At 46.2% G+C, this 18,169-nt stretch overlaps 1 protein-coding gene across 1 annotated transcript; it reads left to right on the top strand.

Annotated features, from left to right (window-relative positions):
- Positions 1–581: 581 nt before the first annotated feature.
- LOC135534463 (unconventional myosin-X-like) lies at positions 582–16,489 on the top strand (the record flags this gene model as incomplete). The annotated part of the gene is made up of 3 exons (XM_064961448.1): positions 582–1,649; positions 7,323–7,446; positions 16,247–16,489. Coding segments are annotated over exons 1-3 (1,435 nt in total), but the record flags the coding sequence as incomplete, so codon positions are not given.
- Between the last annotated feature and the right edge of the window lie 1,680 nt (positions 16,490–18,169).

The following is an 18,169-nucleotide window of genomic DNA, read 5'->3' as shown; positions in this document are numbered from 1 at the left end:
AGCCAACCAACCAACATACACTGGTACTGTACTGTCAGCCATCAGCCAACCAACCAACATACACTGGTACTGTACTGTCAGCCATCAGCCAACCAACATACACTGGTACTGTACTGTCAGCCATCAGCCAACCAACATACACTGGTACTGTACTGTCAGCTATCAGCCAACCAACCAACATACACTGGTACTGTCAGCCATCAGCCAACCAACCAACATACACTGGTACTGTACTGTCAGCCATCAGCCAATCAACCAACATACACTGGTACATTCAGCCATCAGCCAACCAACCAACCAACATACACTGGTACTTTACTGTCAGCCATCAGCCAAACAACATACACTGGTACTGTACTGTCAGCCATCAGCCAACCAAACAACATACACTGGTACTGTCAGCCATCATCCAACCAACCAACATACACTGGTACTGTCAGCCATCAGCCAACCAACATACACTGGTACTGTACTGTCAGCCATCAGCCAACCAACATACACTGGTACTGTACTGTCAGCCATCAGTTAACCATCTAATTGTGTTCTTTCTCTTCTTCTCTCCCTTTAGGAACTCCCTGAGGATGGAGTATCTTGCTCCTCATGAGGAGGTGTACCACAAGGAGGTGTCCCTGTCCCACTCCCTGCACCCCCACACCTCCGAGGAGGAGTCCCGTCAGATGGAGGAGATCCTTCGACTGGAGAAGGAGATTGAGAGGGCTGCAGCGCCAGAAGGAGGACGGGGTGTCCATGTTAGGGACGGCCTGGGAGGGAACGGGGAGGAGCTCCGGCAGAGGAGGGACGCAGAGATCTACCGGCTGGAGAAGGAGGCGTCTCGCGTGGCTACAGAGTTCCTGGAGCTCCTGGACTTTGGGGGTCTGGAACAGAGTCTGTCCAGCGAGGAGAATCTCCACGACCCCTCAGAGAGCACCGCTCCTCTGGGCCGGGCCGAGGAGGAGGTGGAGGAGGTGGATGAGGGCTTCCATGCTAAGGAGGAGTGTCCCGGTAGTGGTATCCCCCTTCCTGACTTTCCTCTCCCTGCGGAGATCCCTCTGGACCAGGAGCTCTTCTCCTCCCTCCCTCCTCCTCCTCCGGCCTTCGCTGAGGGACTAGTAGCACAGGCCCTGGCCCTCTCACAGGCCCCATGTTGCCCCCCTGTTTACTACCCCCTCACCTCCTATGGATCTAGTGTCCCTACACACCACCCTGCTCCACCTCCTCTCCCTGCCCTCACCACCGGAGGAGGTAAAGCTTTGTGCCACCAACCCACCAGGAGAACAGAGGTGGCTCCAGACATCAACAGAGTACCCAGAAGATTCGAGGTTATACCCAACAGACCCTGCGCCAGGGTAGACGTTATGCCCACCACAGTCCCTGAGGCTGTGCCAGTGAGAAGAGGAGACGTGGCTCCCTCTAGGGTAGACTTTATGCCCACTGTGCCTGTCCCAGGAGCCAGGGAGGAGATCTCCTTTAGCATCCTACCTGACACAGAGTCAGACTGTGACCAGGAGGAGTTTGAGGAGGTGCAGGGGAGTACAGGCTCGGGAGACGGAGCCAGTATCACGGACGGACATGCAACTGACGAGGAGGTGCTGAGGAAATCATCCTGTACTCAGAACAGCCTGGACTCCTTCAGAGGCAGCTCAGACTCTGTGAGTACTATGTTTACATACATACCTACTACACACTACTATACCTACTACAGACTACTGGACTCCTTCAGAGGCAGCTCAGACTCTGTGAGTACTATGTTTACATACATACCTACTACACCCTACTGGACTCCTTCAGAGGCAGCTCAGACTCTGTGAGTACTATGTTTACATACATACCTACTACACACTACTATACCTACTACAGACTACTGTACCTACTACCTACTACCTACTCAGAACAGCCTGGACTCCTTCAGAGGCAGCTCAGACTCTGTGAGTACTATGTTTACATACATACCTACTACACACTACTATACCTACTACAGACTACTGTACCTACTACCTACTACCTACTCAGAACAGCCTGGACTCCTTCAGAGGCAGCTCAGACTCTGTGAGTACTATGTTTACATACTTGTACTACATTTACATGTTAGTCATTAAGCATCCGCTCTTTTCAAGATCGATATGCTGAAACAGATCGATATACTGAAACAGATTGATATATTGAAACAGATTGATATACTGAAACAGATTGATATACTGAAACAGATTGATATACTGAAACAGATTGATATACTGAAACAGATCGATATACTGAAACAGATCGATATACTGAAACAGATCGATATACTGAAACAGATCGATATACTGAAACAGATTGATATACTGAAACAGATTGATATACTGAAACAGATCGATATACTGAAACAGATCGATATACTGAAACAGATTGATATACCGAAACAGATTGATATACTGAAACAGATTGATATACTGAAACAGATTGATATACTGAAACAGATTGATATACTGAAACAGATCGATATACTGAAACAGATCGATATACTGAAACAGATCGATATACTGAAACAGATTGATATACTGAAACAGATCGATATACGAAACAGATCGATATACCGAAACAGATCGATATGCGAAACAGATTGATATACCGAAACAGATTGATATACCGAAACAGATCGATATACTGAAACAGATCGATATACTGAAACAGATTGATATACTGAAACAGATTGATATACCGAAACAGATCGATATACCGAAACAGATTGATATACTGAAACAGATCGATATACTGAAACAGATCGATATACTGAAACAGATCGATATACTGAAACAGATCGATATACTGAAACAGATCGATATACTGAAACAGATCGATATACTGAAACAGATCGATATACTGAAACAGATCGATATACTGAAACAGATTGATATACTGAAACAGATTGATATACTGAAACAGATCGATATACTGAAACAGATCGATATACTGAAACAGATCGATATACTGAAACAGATCGATATACTGAAACAGATCGATATACTGAAACAGATCGATATACTGAAACAGATCGATATACTGAAACAGATCGATATACTGAAACAGATCGATATACTGAAACAGATCGATATACTGAAACAGATCGATATACTGAAACAGATCGATATACTGAAACAGATCGATATACTGAAACAGATTGATATACTGAAACAGATCGATATACTGAAACAGATCGATATACTGAAACAGATCGATATACTGAAACAGATCGATATACCGAAACAGATCGATATACCGAAACAGATTGATATACTGAAACAGTTCTACAAACTGAAAGTGTTAAAAGAGCGTTTTCCTTGAGCTTTTTAGTCGTTATGATACGGTGTTACAGTAGATGTACATTGAAATGGATTGTCCTTATATTGACCGAGTACTACTCATATCTAGCTACACAGATCCGTTGGACGGAAGTACATCCTTCTGCAGCATGTGTTTCACGGATCACATGGCTCCCAGTCATATTGTTCTGACAGACTACAGCTGGTGACCGTATTACCTCAGTCAAATTCCACATGAACGTTGAGTCACAGCAATCTCCTTTTCTGCACTCTAGACATGCTTTGGTGGTACCTAACTGGCCTGGTGGCCTGGTACTCAGGGCTCTATTGTCCCTCCATCAGGTCCTAATGGCCAGGTACTCAGGGCTCTATTGTCCCTCCATCAGGTCCTAATGGACTGGTACTAAGGGCTCTACTGTCCCTCGATCAGGTCCTAACGGCCTGGTACTCAGGGAGCTATTGTCCCTCCATCAGGTCCTAATGGCCTGGTACTCAGGGAGCTATTGTCACTCCATTAGATCCTAATGGCCTGGTACTCAGGGCTCTATTGTCCCTCCATCAGATCCTAATGGCCTTGTACTCAGGGCTCTATTGTCCCTCCATTAGATCCTAATGGCCTGGTACTCAGGGCTCTATTGTCACTCCATTAGATCCTAATGGCCTTGTACTCAGGGCTCTATTGTCACTCCATTAGATCCTAATGGCCTGGTACTCAGGGCTCTATTGTCCCTCCATCAGATCCTAATGGCCTTGTACTCAGGGCTCTATTGTCACTCCATTAGATCCTAATGGCCTGGTACTCAGGGCTCTATTGTCCCTCCATCAGATCCTAATGGACTGGTACTCAGGGCTATATTGTCCCTTTAACCACTCTAACTCACCTCCCTGTAATGATTAATTTGAGGAAAGATGTTCAACAGCAGGTTTTAACAGTGTAAAACATGTTTGTCGTGGATGTTGTTTCAAAGCCTAACAACAAACTGGCCAGCCCTTTCTAAAGGTGCTGATTCATTCAAAACACCCATAAGCATATTAGAGCTGATGCATGAGCATCGGTCCATCTATGAGCCCAAGCCTGAAGAAAACCTGATGATAATTGTGCTGTTATACAATACAAAGCCAACCACATATGACACATGGCCGATTTAAGACATCTTTGTTATATAATTGGTCTAGCCTCGTGATGGGCAACTGGCGGTCATCCCCCCACCTTTTGCAGACCAGGTACCCAGTCGAGGACCCAACTTATTGTTGACGGTTAGATTAATAGGTCAGTTAGTTGGTAAGTTAGTCTAGCGGTCAGCTACTGTATCTAAACTTGTAGTAAGCATTGTCAAATTACCGAACGGGGTGGGGCCCATTGATCATCAGTTATCATATTCAAAACTGCAAACATTTGTCTCCACCCTGTGGCGAGATGTGTAGAATCCAGGAAATTAACTCATCATGGATGTGGGTACGCAGACCCACGAGCCATTGCGACCCCTCATGATGAGTTCTGCTTTTTGGTGGCCCCCACCCCCCATCTAAGTTGGTGGCCCCCAACCCCATCTAAGTTGGTGACCCCCAACCCCATCTAAGTTGGTGGCCCCCAACCCCATCTAAGTTGGTGACCCCCAACCCCATCTAAGTTGGTGGCCCCCAACCCCATCTAAGTTGGTGGCCCCCAACCCCATCTAAGTTGGTGACCCCCAACCCCATCTAAGTTGGTGGCCCCCAACCCCATCTAAATTGGTGGCCCCCACCCCCATCTAAGTTGCCCTTCCCTGCTATACCCTATACTCCAAAATTAAACAAATTCTATTACTGGCCTTTGAGTGTAGACTGTATTATGATGCATCATGGGTGGACTGGTTACCTTCTGCTATGCACCAAACGTTCTACCCATGAGTCTGGGAGAGAACATACAGCCCGAGGCGATGCTGTTGGTTCATTGATTGAGCAGGCCAGTTTACAGTTAGCCTAAAATTTGTAGTGAATAGCCTAGTAATAGGGGATTTAAAAATATATATTTTCATAATAACTTTAACTATACAGTACCATGCGTTTCCATCTCCTCCCCGTCAACAGTTTAATGAAATATGTTTCATTGTGAAAAAATGTTACTATTGAGCTTCCCCAACAGATTGAATTTGTTTTCAATAATTAAGCACTTGGGTAGCTGCAGGAACAGGGTTGGAGAGCCCAGGGTATACAGAGTACTGGGTAGCTGAACAGGGTAGGAGAGCCCATGGTATACAGAGTACTGGAACAGGGTTGGAGAGCCCATGGTATACAGAGTACTGGGTAGCTGAACAGGGTAGGAGAGCCCATGGTATACAGAGTACTGGAACAGGGTTGGAGAGCCCATGGTATACAGAGTACTGGAACATGGTTGGAGAGCCCATGGTATACAGAGTACTGGAACAGGGTTGGAGAGCCCATGGTATACAGAGTACTGGGTAGCTGAACAGGGTAGGAGAGCCCATGGTATACAGAGTACTGGAACATGGTTGGAGAGCCCATGGTATACAGAGTACTGGGTAGCTGCAGGAACAGGGTTGGAGAGCCCAGGGCATACAGAGTACTGTATGAGAGAGAGAGAGAGAGAGAGAGAGAGAGAGAGAGAGAGACAAGGAGAGAGAGAGACAAGGAGAGAGAGAGAGAGCCTCAGAACAGCAACACAATTAGACCCAACCAAATCACACATTGGACAGAATCAACAAAAAAACAGAGCAAACGAGAATGCCATTTGGCCTTAAACAGAGAGTACACAGCGGCAGAATACCTGACCACTGACCCTGAATCTCAGGGTGGCAGAAACATATCCAGTATGGATCAAAAAATATATACATGATTAAGAGCAGTTGGAGGCAACGGAAGGAGTGTAATACTGTATATACATGATTCAAATAGTAGAAAGGCCTTTCAGTCAAATAGACCTTTTGTAGCCTGGTCCCAGACCTACAACAGAACCATACTATCCTAGCCTGGTCCCAGACCTACAACATAACCATACTATCCTAGCCTGGTCACAGCCCTACAACAGAACCATACTATCTTAGCCTGGTCCCAGACCTACAACATAACCATACTATCCTAGCCTGGTCCCAGATCTACAACAGAACCATACTATCCTAGCCTGGTCCCAGATCTATAACATTACTATCAGAACCATACAATCCTAGCCTGGTCCCAGACCTACAACAGAACCATACTATCCTAGCCTGGTCCCAGACCTACAACATAACCATACTATCCTAGCCTGGTCACAGCCCTACAACAGAACCATACTATCCTAGCCTGGTCCCAGATCTACAACAGAACCATACTATCCTAGCCTGGTACCAGATCTATAACAGAATCATACTATCCTAGCCTGGTCCCAGATCTATAACATTACTATCAGAACCATCCTATCCTAGCCTGGTACCAGATCTATAACAGAATCATACTATCCTAGCCTGGTCCCAGATCTATAACATTACTATCAGAACCATCCTATCCTAGCCTGGTCCCAGATCTACATCACTAACAGAACCATACTATCCGAGCCTGGTCCCAGACCTATAACAGAACCATACTATCCTAGCCTGGTCCCAGACCTACATCACTAACAGAACCATACTATCCTAGCCTGGTCCCAGATCTACATCACTAACAGAACCATACTATCCTAGCCTGGTCCCAGATCTACATCACTAACAGAACCATACTATCCTAGCCTGGTCCCAGATCTACATCACTAACAGAACCATACTATCCTAGCCTGGTCCCAGATCTACATCACTAACAGAACCATACTCTCCAAGCCTGGTCCCAGACCTACATCACTAACAGAACCATACTATCCTAGCCTGGTCCCAGATCTATAACAGAACCATACTATCCCAGCCTGGTCCCAGATCTATAACAGAACCATACTATCCTAGCCTGGTCCCAGATCTATAACAGAACCATACTATCCCAGCCTGGTCCCAGATCTGTGTGTGCTCAGGCTAGACATTAGCTGTGTAATAATATGTCTATGTATGTGATGTTCAGTTTATCGACAGTGACACAAGCACCGATGGTTATGTGGACACAGACGAGGAGGTCTCCAATGGAAGGGTCAATATACTGAACGGCTCTGGGCCTCCATACTTTCACAGCTACCTCTACATGAAGGGTGAGTACATTCACCAATAGCACCCTATTCCCTTTATAGTGCACTACTTTTGACCAGGGCCCATTGGGGAGTGCTATTTGGGACAGATGCTTGATAAACCACTGGTTGACAGGTATGTAGATGTTTCAGGCACCTGTTATGTTGTAGTGCTCCAGTAGTCTAGCAGGCTTCTGTTATGTTGTAGAGCTCCAGTAGTCTAGCAGGCTTCTGTTATGTTGTAGAGCTCCAGTAGTCTAGCAGGCTTCTGTTATGTTGTAGAGCTCCAGTAGTCTAACAGGCTTCTGTTATGTTGTAGAGCTCTAGTAGTCTAGCAGGCTTCTATTATGTTGTAGAGCTCCAGTAGTCTAGCAGGCTTCTGTTATGTTGTAGAGCTCAGTAGTCTAGCAGGCTTCTGTTATGTTGTAGAGCTCCAGTAGTCTAACAGGCTTCTGTTATGTTGTAGAGCTCCAGTAGTCTAGCAGGCTTCTGTTATGTTGTAGTGCTCTAGTAGTCTAGCAGGCTTCTATTATGTTGTAGAGCTCCAGTAGTCTAGCAGGCTTCTGTTATGTTGTAGAGCTCCAGTAGTCTAGCAGGCTTCTGTTATGTTGTAGTGCTCTAGTAGTCTAGCAGGCTTCTGTTATGTTGTAGAGCTCCAGTAGTCTAGCAGGCTTCTGTTATGTTGTAGAGCTCCAGTAGTCTAGCAGGCTTCTGTTATGTTGTAGTGGACAAGTGCAGCAGGCTTCTGTTATGTTGTAGTGCTCTAGTAGTCTAGCAGGCTTCTGTTATGTTGTAGAGCTCCAGTAGTCTAGCAGGCTTCTGTTATGTTGTAGAGCTCCAGTAGTCTAGCAGGCTTCTGTTATGTTGTAGAGATCAGTAGTCTAGCAGGCTTCTATTATGTTGTAGAGATCCAGTAGTCTAGCAGGCTTCTGTTATGTTGTAGAGATCCAGTAGTCTAGCAGGCTTCTGTTATGTTGTAGAGCTCCAGTAGTCTAGCAGGCTTCTGTTATGTTGTAGAGCTCCAGTAGTCTAGCAGGCTTCTGTTATGTTGTAGAGATCCAGTAGTCTAGCAGGCTTCTGTTATGTTGTAGAGCTCCAGTAGTCTAGCAGGCTTCTGTTATGTTGTAGAGATCCAGTAGTCTAGCAGGCTTCTGTTATGTTGTAGAGCTCCAGTAGTCTAGCAGGCTTCTGTTATGTTGTAGAGCTCCAGTAGTCTAGCAGGCTTATGTTATGTTGTAGAGCTCCAGTAGTCTAGCAGGCTTCTGTTATGTTGTAGAGATCCAGTAGTCTAGCAGGCTTCTGTTATGTTGTAGAGCTCCAGTAGTCTAGCAGGCTTCTGTTATGTTGTAGAGCTCAGTAGTCTAGCAGGCTTCTGTTATGTTGTAGAGATCCAGTAGTCTAGCAGGCTTCTGTTATGTTGTAGAGCTCCAGTAGTCTAGCAGGCTTCTGTTATGTTGTAGAGCTCCAGTAGTCTCCAGTTAGTCTAGCAGGCTTCTGTTATGTTGTAGAGCTCCAGTAGTCTAGCAGGTTTCTGTTATGTTGTAGAGCTCCAGTAGTCTAGCAGGCTTCTGTTATGTTGTAGAGCTCCAGTAGTCTAGCAGGCTTCTGTTATGTTGTAGAGCTCCAGTAGTCTAGCAGGCTTCTGTTATGTTGTAGAGCTCCAGTAGTCTAGCAGGCTTCTGTTATGTTGTAGAGCTCCAGTAGTCTAGCAGGCTTCTGTTATGTTGTAGTGGACTAGTGCAGCAGGCTTCTGTTATGTTGTAGAGCTCCAGTAGTCTAGCAGGCTTCTGTTATGTTGTAGAGATCCAGTAGTCTAGCAGGCTTCTGTTATGTTGTAGAGCTCCAGTAGTCTAGCAGGCTTCTGTTATGTTGTAGAGCTCCAGTAGTCTAGCAGGCTTCTGTTATGTTGTAGAGCTCCAGTAGTCTAGCAGGCTTCTGTTATGTTGTAGTGGACTCCAGTAGTCTAGCAGGCTTCTGTTATGTTGTAGAGCTCCAGTAGTCTAGCAGGCTTCTGTTATGTTGTAGCAGCTCCAGTAGTCTAGCAGGCTTCTGTTATGTTGTAGAACTCCAGTAGTCTAGCAGGCTTCTGTTATGTTGTAGAGCTCCAGTAGTCTAGCAGGCTTCTGTTATGTTGTAGAGCTCCAGTAGTCTAGCAGGCTTCTGTTATGTTGTAGAGATCCAGTAGTCTAGCAGGCTTCTGTTATGTTGTAGAGCTCCAGTAGTCTAGCAGGCTTCTGTTATGTTGTAGAGCTCCAGTAGTCTAGCAGGCTTCTGTTATGTTGTAGAGCTCCAGTAGTCTAGCAGGCTTCTGTTATGTTGTAGAGCTCCAGTAGTCTAGCAGGCTTCTGTTATGTTGTAGAGCTCCAGTAGTCTAGCAGGCTTCTGTTATGTTGTAGAGCTCCAGTAGTCTAGCAGGCTTCTGTTATGTTGTAGAGCTCCAGTAGTCTAGCAGGCTTCTGTTATGTTGTAGAGCTCCAGTAGTCTAGCAGGCTTCTGTTATGTTGTAGAGCTCCAGTAGTCTAGCAGGCTTCTGTTATGTTGTAGAGCTCCAGTAGTCTAGCAGGCTTCTGTTATGTTGTAGAGCTCCATGTTGTAGAGTCTAGCAGGCTTCTGTTATGTTGTAGAGCTCCAGTAGTCTAGCAGGCTTCTGTTATGTTGTAGAGCTCCAGTAGTCTAGGCTTCTGTTATGTTGTAGGTTTCTGTTATGTTGTAGAGCTCCAGTAGTCTAGCAGGCTTCTGTTATGTTGTAGAGCTCCAGTAGTCTAGCAGGCTTCTGTTATGTTGTAGAGCTCCAGTAGTCTAGCAGGCTTCAGTTATGTTGTAGAGCTCCAGTAGTCTAGCAGGCTTCTGTTATGTTGTAGAGCTCCAGTAGTCTAGCAGGCTTCTGTTATGTTGTAGTGGACTAGTGCAGCAGGTTTCTGTTATGTTGTAGAGCTCCAGTAGTCTAGCAGGCTTCTGTTATGTTGTGATCCAGTAGTAGCAGCTTCTGTTATGTTGTCCAGTAGTCTAGCAGGCTTCTGTTATGTTGTAGAGCTCCAGTAGTCTAGCAGGCTTCTGTTATGTTGTAGAGCTCCAGTAGTCTAGCAGGCTTCTGTTATGTTGAGCTCCAGTAGTCTAGCTGTTATGTTGTAGAGTAGTCTAGCAGGCTTCTGTTATGTTGTAGAGCTCCAGTAGTCTAGCAGGCTTCTGTTATGTTGTAGAGCTCCAGTAGTCTCGCAGGCTTCTGTTATGTTGTAGAGCTCCAGTAGTCTAGCAGGCTTCTGTTATGTTGTAGTGGACTAGTGCAGCAGGTTTCTGTTATGTTGTAGAGCTCCAGTAGTCTAGCAGGCTTCTGTTATGTTGTAGAATCCAGTAGTCTAGCAGGCTTCTGTTATGTTGTAGAGCTCCAGTAGTCTAGCAGGCTTCTGTTATGTTGTAGAGATCCAGTAGTCTAGCAGGCTTCTGTTATGTTGTAGAGCTCCAGTAGTCTAGCAGGCTTCTGTTATGTTGTAGAGCTCCAGTAGTCTAGCAGGCTTATGTTATGTTGTAGAGCTCCAGTAGTCTAGCAGGCTTCTGTTATGTTGTAGAGATCCAGTAGTCTAGCAGGCTTCTGTTATGTTGTAGAGATCCAGTAGTCTAGCAGGCTTCTGTTATGTTGTAGAGATCCAGTAGTCTAGCAGGCTTCTGTTATGTTGTAGAGATCCAGTAGTCTAGCAGGCTTCTGTTATGTTGTAGAGCTCCAGTAGTCTAGCAGGCTTCTGTTATGTTGTAGAGCTCAGTAGTCTAGCAGGCTTCTGTTATGTTGTAGAGCTCCAGTAGCAGTCTATGTTGCAGGTTTCTGTTATGTTGTAGAGCTCCAGTAGTCTAGCAGGCTTCTGTTATGTTGTAGAGAGCTCATGTTGTAGTCTAGCAGGCTTCTGTTATGTTGTAGAGCTCCAGTAGTCTAGCAGGCTTCAGTTATGTTGTAGAGCTCCAGTAGTCTAGCAGGCTTCTGTTATGTTGTAGAGCTCCAGTAGTCTAGCAGGCTTCTGTTATGTTGTGTAGTGGACTAGTGCAGTAGCAGGTTTCTGTTATGTTGTAGAGCTCCAGTAGTCTAGCAGGCTTCTGTTATGTTGTAGAGCTCCAGTAGTCTAGCAGGCTTCTGTTATGTTGTAGAGCTCCAGTAGTCTAGCAGGCTTCAGTTATGTTGTAGAGCTCCAGTAGTCTAGCAGGCTTCTGTTATGTTGTAGAGCTCCAGTAGTCTAGCAGGCTTCTGTTATGTTGTAGTGGACTAGTGCAGCAGGTTTCTGTTATGTTGTAGAGCTCCAGTAGTCTAGCAGGCTTCTGTTATGTTGTAGTGGACTAGTAGTCTAGCAGGCTTCTTTTATGTTGTAGAGCTCCAGTAGTCTAGCAGGCTTCTGTTATGTTGTAGAGCTCCAGTAGTCTAGCAGGCTTCTGTTATGTTGTAGAGATCCAGTAGTCTAGCAGGCTTCTGTTATGTTGTAGAGCTCCAGTAGTCTAGCAGGCTTCTGTTATGTTGTAGAGATCCAGTAGTCTAGCAGGCTTCTGTTATGTTGTAGAGCTCCAGTAGTCTAGCAGGCTTCTGTTATGTTGTAGAGCTCCAGTAGTCTAGCAGGCTTCTGTTATGTTGTAGAGCTCCAGTAGTCTAGCAGGCTTCTGTTATGTTGTAGAGCTCCAGTAGTCTAGCAGGCTTCTGTTATGTTGTAGAGCTCCAGTAGTCTAGCAGGCTTCTGTTATGTTGTAGAGCTCCAGTAGTCTAGCAGGCTTCTGTTATGTTCCAGTAGTCTAGCAGGCTTCTGTTATGTTGTAGAGCTCCAGTAGTCTAGCAGGCTTCTGTTATGTTGTAGAGCTCCAGTAGTCTAGCAGGCTTCTGTTATGTTGTAGAGCTCCAGTAGTCTAGCAGGCTTCTGTTATGTTGTAGAGCTCCAGTAGTCTAGCAGGCTTCTGTTATGTTGTAGAGCTCCAGTAGTCTAGCAGGCTTCTGTTATGTTGTAGAGCTCCAGTAGTCTAGCAGGCTTCTGTTATGTTGTAGAGCTCCAGTAGTCTAGCAGGCTTCTGTTATGTTGTAGAGCAGGTTTCTCCAGTAGTCTAGCAGGCTTCTGTTATGTTGTAGAGCTCCAGTAGTCTAGCAGGCTTCTGTTATGTTGTAGAGCTCCAGTAGTCTAGCAGGCTTCTGTTATGTTGTAGAGATCCAGTAGTCTAGCAGGCTTCTGTTATGTTGTAGAGCTCCAGTAGTCTAGCAGGCTTCTGTTATGTTGTAGATCCAGTAGTCTAGCAGGCTTCTGTTATGTTGTAGATCTCCAGTAGTCTAGCAGGCTTCTGTTATGTTGTAGAGCTCCAGTAGTCTAGCAGGCTTCTGTTATGTTGTAGATCCAGTAGTCTAGCAGGCTTCTGTTATGTTGTAGAGCTCCAGTAGTCTAGCAGGCTTCTGTTATGTTGTAGAGCTCCAGTAGTCTAGCAGGCTTCTGTTATGTTGTAGAGCTCCAGTAGTCTAGCAGGCTTCTGTTATGTTGTAGTGGACTAGTGCAGAAGGTTTCTGTTATGTTGTGTAGAGCTCCAGTAGTCTAGCAGGCTTCTGTTATGTTGTAGAGCTCCAGTAGTCTAGCAGGCTTCTGTTATGTTGTAGAGCTCCAGTAGTCTAGCAGGCTTCTGTTATGTTGTAGAGCTCCAGTAGTCTAGCAGGCTTCTGTTATGTTGTAGAGCTCCAGTAGTCTAGCAGGCTTCTGTTATGTTGTAGAGCTCCAGTAGTCTAGCAGGCTTCTGTTATGTTGTAGAGCTCCAGTAGTCTAGCAGGCTTCTGTTATGTTGTAGTGGACTAGTGCAGCAGGTTTCTGTTATGTTGTAGAGCTCCAGTAGTCTAGCAGGCTTCTGTTATGTTGTAGAGCTCAGTAGTCTAGCAGGCTTCTGTTATGTTGTAGAGATCCAGTAGTCTAGCAGGCTTCTGTTATGTTGTAGAGCTCCAGTAGTCTAGCAGGCTTCTGTTATGTTGTAGAGATCCAGTAGTCTATCAGGCTTCTGTTATGTTGTAGAGCTCCAGTAGTCTAGAGCAGGCTTCTGTTATGTTGTAGAGCTCCAGTAGTCTAGCAGGCTTCTGTTATGTTGTAGAGCTCAGTAGTCTAGCAGGCTTCTGTTATGTTGTAGAGCTCCAGTAGTCTAGCAGGCTTCTGTTATGTTGTAGAGCTCCAGTAGTCTAGCAGGCTTCTGTTATGTTGTAGAGCTCCAGTAGTCTAGCAGGCTTCTGTTATGTTGTAGTGGACTAGTGCAGCAGGTTTCTGTTATGTTGTAGAGCTCAGTAGTCTAGCAGGCTTCTGTTATGTTGTAGAGCTACAGTAGTCTAGCAGGCTTCTGTTATGTTGTAGAGCTCCAGTAGTCTAGCAGGCTTCTGTTATGTTGTAGAGCTCCAGTAGTCTAGCAGGCTTCTGTTATGTTGTAGAGCTCCAGTAGTCTAGCAGGCTTCTGTTATGTTGTAGAGCTCCAGTAGTCTAGCAGGTTTCTGCTTTATGTTGTAGAGCTCCAGTAGTCTAGCAGGCTTCTGTTATGTTGTAGAGCTCCAGTAGTCTAGCAGGCTTCTGTTATGTTGTAGAGCTCCAGTAGTCTAGCAGGCTTCAGTTATGTTGTAGAGCTCCAGTAGTCTAGCAGGCTTCTGTTATGTTGTAGAGCTCCAGTAGTCTAGCAGGCTTCTGTTATGTTGTGTTATGTTGTAGAGCTCCAGTAGTCTAGCAGGCTTCTGTTATGTTGTAGAGCTCCAGTAGTCTAGCAGGCTTCTGTTATGTTGTAGAGCTCCAGTAGTCTAGCAGGCTTCTGTTATGTTGTAGAGCTCCAGTAGTCTAGCAGGCTTCTGTTATGTTGTAGAGCTCCAGTAGTCTAGCAGGCTTCTGTTATGTTGTAGAGCTCCAGTAGTCTAGCAGGCTTCTGTTATGTTGTAGAGCTCCAGTAGTCTAGCAGGCTTCTGTTATGTTGTAGAGCTCCAGTAGTCTCGCAGGCTTCTGTTATGTTGTAGAGCTCCAGTAGTCTAGCAGGCTTCTGTTATGTTGTAGAGATCCAGTAGTCTAGCAGGCTTCTGTTATGTTGTAGAGCTCCAGTAGTCTAGCAGGCTTCTGTTATGTTGTAGAGATCCAGTAGTCTAGCAGGCTTCTGTTATGTTGTAGAGCTCCAGTAGTCTAGCAGGCTTCTGTTATGTTGTAGAGCTCCAGTAGTCTAGCAGGCTTCTGTTATGTTGTAGAGCTCCAGTAGTCTAGCAAGCTTCTGTTATGTTGTAGAGATCCAGTAGTCTAGCAGGCTTCTGTTATGTTGTAGAGCTCCAGTAGTCTAGCAGGCTTCTGTTATGTTGTAGAGCTCCAGTAGTCTCGCAGGCTTCTGTTATGTTGTAGAGCTCCAGTAGTCTAGCAGGCTTCTGTTATGTTGTAGTGGACTAGTGCAGCAGGTTTCTGTTATGTTGTAGAGCTCCAGTAGTCTAGCAGGCTTCTGTTATGTTGTAGAGCTCCAGTAGTCTAGCAGGCTTCTGTTATGTTGTAGAGCTCCAGTAGTCTAGCAGGCTTCTGTTATGTTGTAGAGCTCCAGTAGTCTAGCAGGCTTCTGTTATGTTGTAGAGATCCAGTAGTCTAGCAGGCTTCTGTTATGTTGTAGAGATCCAGTAGTCTAGCAGGCTTCTGTTATGTTGTAGAGCTCCAGTAGTCTAGCAGGCTTCTGTTATGTTGTAGAGATCCAGTAGTCTAGCAGGCTTCTGTTATGGTGTAGAGCTCCAGTAGTCTAGCAGGCTTCTGTTATGTTGTAGAGCTCCAGTAGTCTAGCAGGCTTCTGTTATGTTGTAGAGATCCAGTAGTCTAGCAGGCTTATGTTATGTTGTAGAGCTCCAGTAGTCTAGCAGGCTTCTGTTATGTTGTAGAGCTCCAGTAGTCTAGCAGGCTTCTGTTATGTTGTAGAGCTCCAGTAGTCTAGCAGGCTTCTGTTATGTTGTAGTGGACTAGTGCAGCAGGTTTCTGTTATGTTGTAGAGATCCAGTAGTCTAGCAGGCTTCTGTTATGTTGTAGAGCTCCAGTAGTCTAGCAGGCTTCTGTTATGTTGTAGAGATCCAGTAGTCTAGCAGGCTTCTGTTATGTTGTAGAGCTCCAGTAGTCTGCTCTCTTTCTCTATTTCTCTCCCCCTCTCTCACTCCCCTCTCTCTCTATTCTCTCTCTCCCCTCTCTCTGTCCCCCTCTTTCTCTATTCCTCTCTCCCTCTCTCTCTCCCCCTCTTTCTCTATTCCTCTCTCCCCTCTCTATCTCCTCTCTCTCCCCTATTTCTCTATCCCTCTCTCTCTCCCCCGCTCTCTCTTCCCTATTTCTCTATTCCTCTCTCTCTCCCCCTCTCCCCTCTTTCTCTCCCCTCTCTCTCCTCTTTATCTCCCTTCTAACTCCCTTCTCTCTCTCCCCCTCTCTTCCTCTCCTCTCCTCTCTCCTCTCTCTCCCTATTTCTCTATTTCTCTCTCTCTCCCCTCTCTCCTTATATCCCTATTCCTCTCTCTCCCTTCTCTCTCTCCTCCCCCTCTCTCTCTCCTCTTTCGTCTCTCTCCCTATTTCTCTATTCCTCTCTCCTCTCTCCATTCTCTCTCTCTCTCTCTCTCTCTCTCTCTCTCTCTCTCTCTCTCTCTCCCCCTCTCTCTCTATTCCTCTCTCTCCTCTCTCTCTATTCCTCTCTCTCCTTTCTCTTCCCTCTTTCTCTATTCCTCTCCCCCCTCGCTCAATTCAGTTCAATTCAATGCACTTTATTGGCATGGAAAGTTAACTTCCAAACTTGTGTTGCCAAAGTGAACATATAACCAAGCTGGTGGAGGAAGAAAGATAATGTGACAATCTCTCTCTCCCAGGTGGACTGATGATCCCGTGGCGACGGAGGTGGTGTGTGTTGAAGGACGAAACCTTCATGTGGTTCAGGGCTAAGCAGGACAGTCTGAAGAGTGGCTGGCTGTATAAGAAGGGAGGTGGCATGTCCACTCTGTCCAGACGGAACTGGAAGCTGCGCTGGTTCGTACTGAGAGACGATAAACTCATGTACTTTGAGAGCGACAGCGAGGAGAAACTGAGGGGACCATCGACATCCGCTCCGCCAAGTAAGAGCCTGGCCGGTGTCCCAAATGGCACCCTATTCCCCTGTGTAGTGCACTACTTTTAATCAGGGCCCATAGTTCTCCTACACCCTATTCCCTATGTAGTGCACTACTTTTGATGCTATAGGCCCTTGTCAAAAATAGTGCACTAGTGTTCCATTTTGGACAGAGCCCCTGGTGTGATTTACGATGAATGCAATGTTGGCCTACTGCAGCTAACCAAAATTCTCCAATTCCTACTCCGTCTCTAACCTGTGGTGTCCTATCCTGCTGTCTACAGGGACATAGTAGATAACCATGCCAAGGAGAATTCTCTGAACATTGTGACTGAAGAGAGAACCTACCACATCTACTCAGAGACTCCTGAAGATGCCAGGTATGTTCAGACAACGCCACACCGGCAGTCATGATTCAGGACTGCAGTAATATTCTACATGACTGTTGAGTCACGGTAATATCTTCTTATGCACTTTGTACATGCCTTAGTAGTAGCCGACCCAACTCACTAACGACCCTCAGGTACTAACGGCCTGGTACTCAGGGCTCTATTGCTCCTCCATCAGGTCCTAATGGCCTGGTACTCAGGGCTCCATTGCTCCTCCATCAGGTCCTAACGGCCTGGTACTCAGGGCTCTATCGTCCCTCCATCAGGTCCTAATGGCCTGGTACTCAGGGCTCTATCGTCCCTCCATCAGGTACTAATGGCCTGGTACTCAGGGCTCTATCGTCCCTCCATCAGGTCCTAATGGCCTGGTACTCAGGGCTCTATTGTCCCTCCATCAGATCCTAATGGCCTGGTACTCAGGGCTCTATTGCCCCTCCATCAGGTCCTAATGGCCTGTTACTCAGGGCTCTATTGTCCCTCCATCAGGTCCTAATGGCCTGGTACTCAGGGCTCTATTGTTCCTCCATCAGTTCCAAATGGCCTGGTACTCAGGGCTCTATTGTCCCTCCATCAGGTCCTAATGGCCTGGTACTCAGGGCTCTATTGCTCCTCCATCAGGTCCTAATGGCCTGGTACTCAGGGCTCTATTGTCCCTCTATCAGGTCCTAACAGCCTGGTACTCAGGGCTCTAATGTCCCACCATCAGTTCCAAATGGCCTGGTACTCAGGGCTCTATTATCCCTCTGTCAAGTCCTAACTGCCTGGTATGCAGGGCTCTATTGCTCCTCCATCAGGTACTAATGGCCTGGTACTCAGGGCTCTATTGCTCCTCCATCAGGTACTAACGGCCTGGTACTCAGGGCTCTATTGCTCCTCCATCAGGTACTAACGGCCTGGTACTCATTGCTCTATTGCTCCTCCATCAGGTACTAACGGCCTGGTACTCAGGGCTCTATTGTCCCTCCATCAGGTCCTAATGGTCTCATACCCAGGGCTCTATTGTCCCTCCATCAGGTCCTAACAGCCTGGTACTCAGGGCTCTAATGTCCCACCATCAGGTCCTAATGGCCTGGTACTCAGGGCTCTAATGTCCCACCATCAGGTCCTAATGGCCTGGTACTCAGGGCTCTAACATTGTATAGATGTTGTATTACCCCTAGTGGTCCACCAGTGTTGTATAGATGTTGTAGTACCCCTAGTGGTCCACCAGTGTTGTATAGATGTTGTATTACCCCTAGTGGTCCACCAGTGTTGTATAGATGTTGTATTACCCCTAGTGGTTCCCCAGTGTTGTATAG

This window comes from Oncorhynchus masou, unplaced genomic scaffold (genome assembly GCF_036934945.1).
Source record: "Oncorhynchus masou masou isolate Uvic2021 unplaced genomic scaffold, UVic_Omas_1.1 unplaced_scaffold_3444, whole genome shotgun sequence".
Classification (NCBI taxonomy): Eukaryota; Metazoa; Chordata; class Actinopteri; order Salmoniformes; family Salmonidae; genus Oncorhynchus; species Oncorhynchus masou.
The sequence above is the reverse complement of the archived record's forward strand: the minus strand, read 5'-3'. Positions and strand labels throughout refer to the sequence as shown.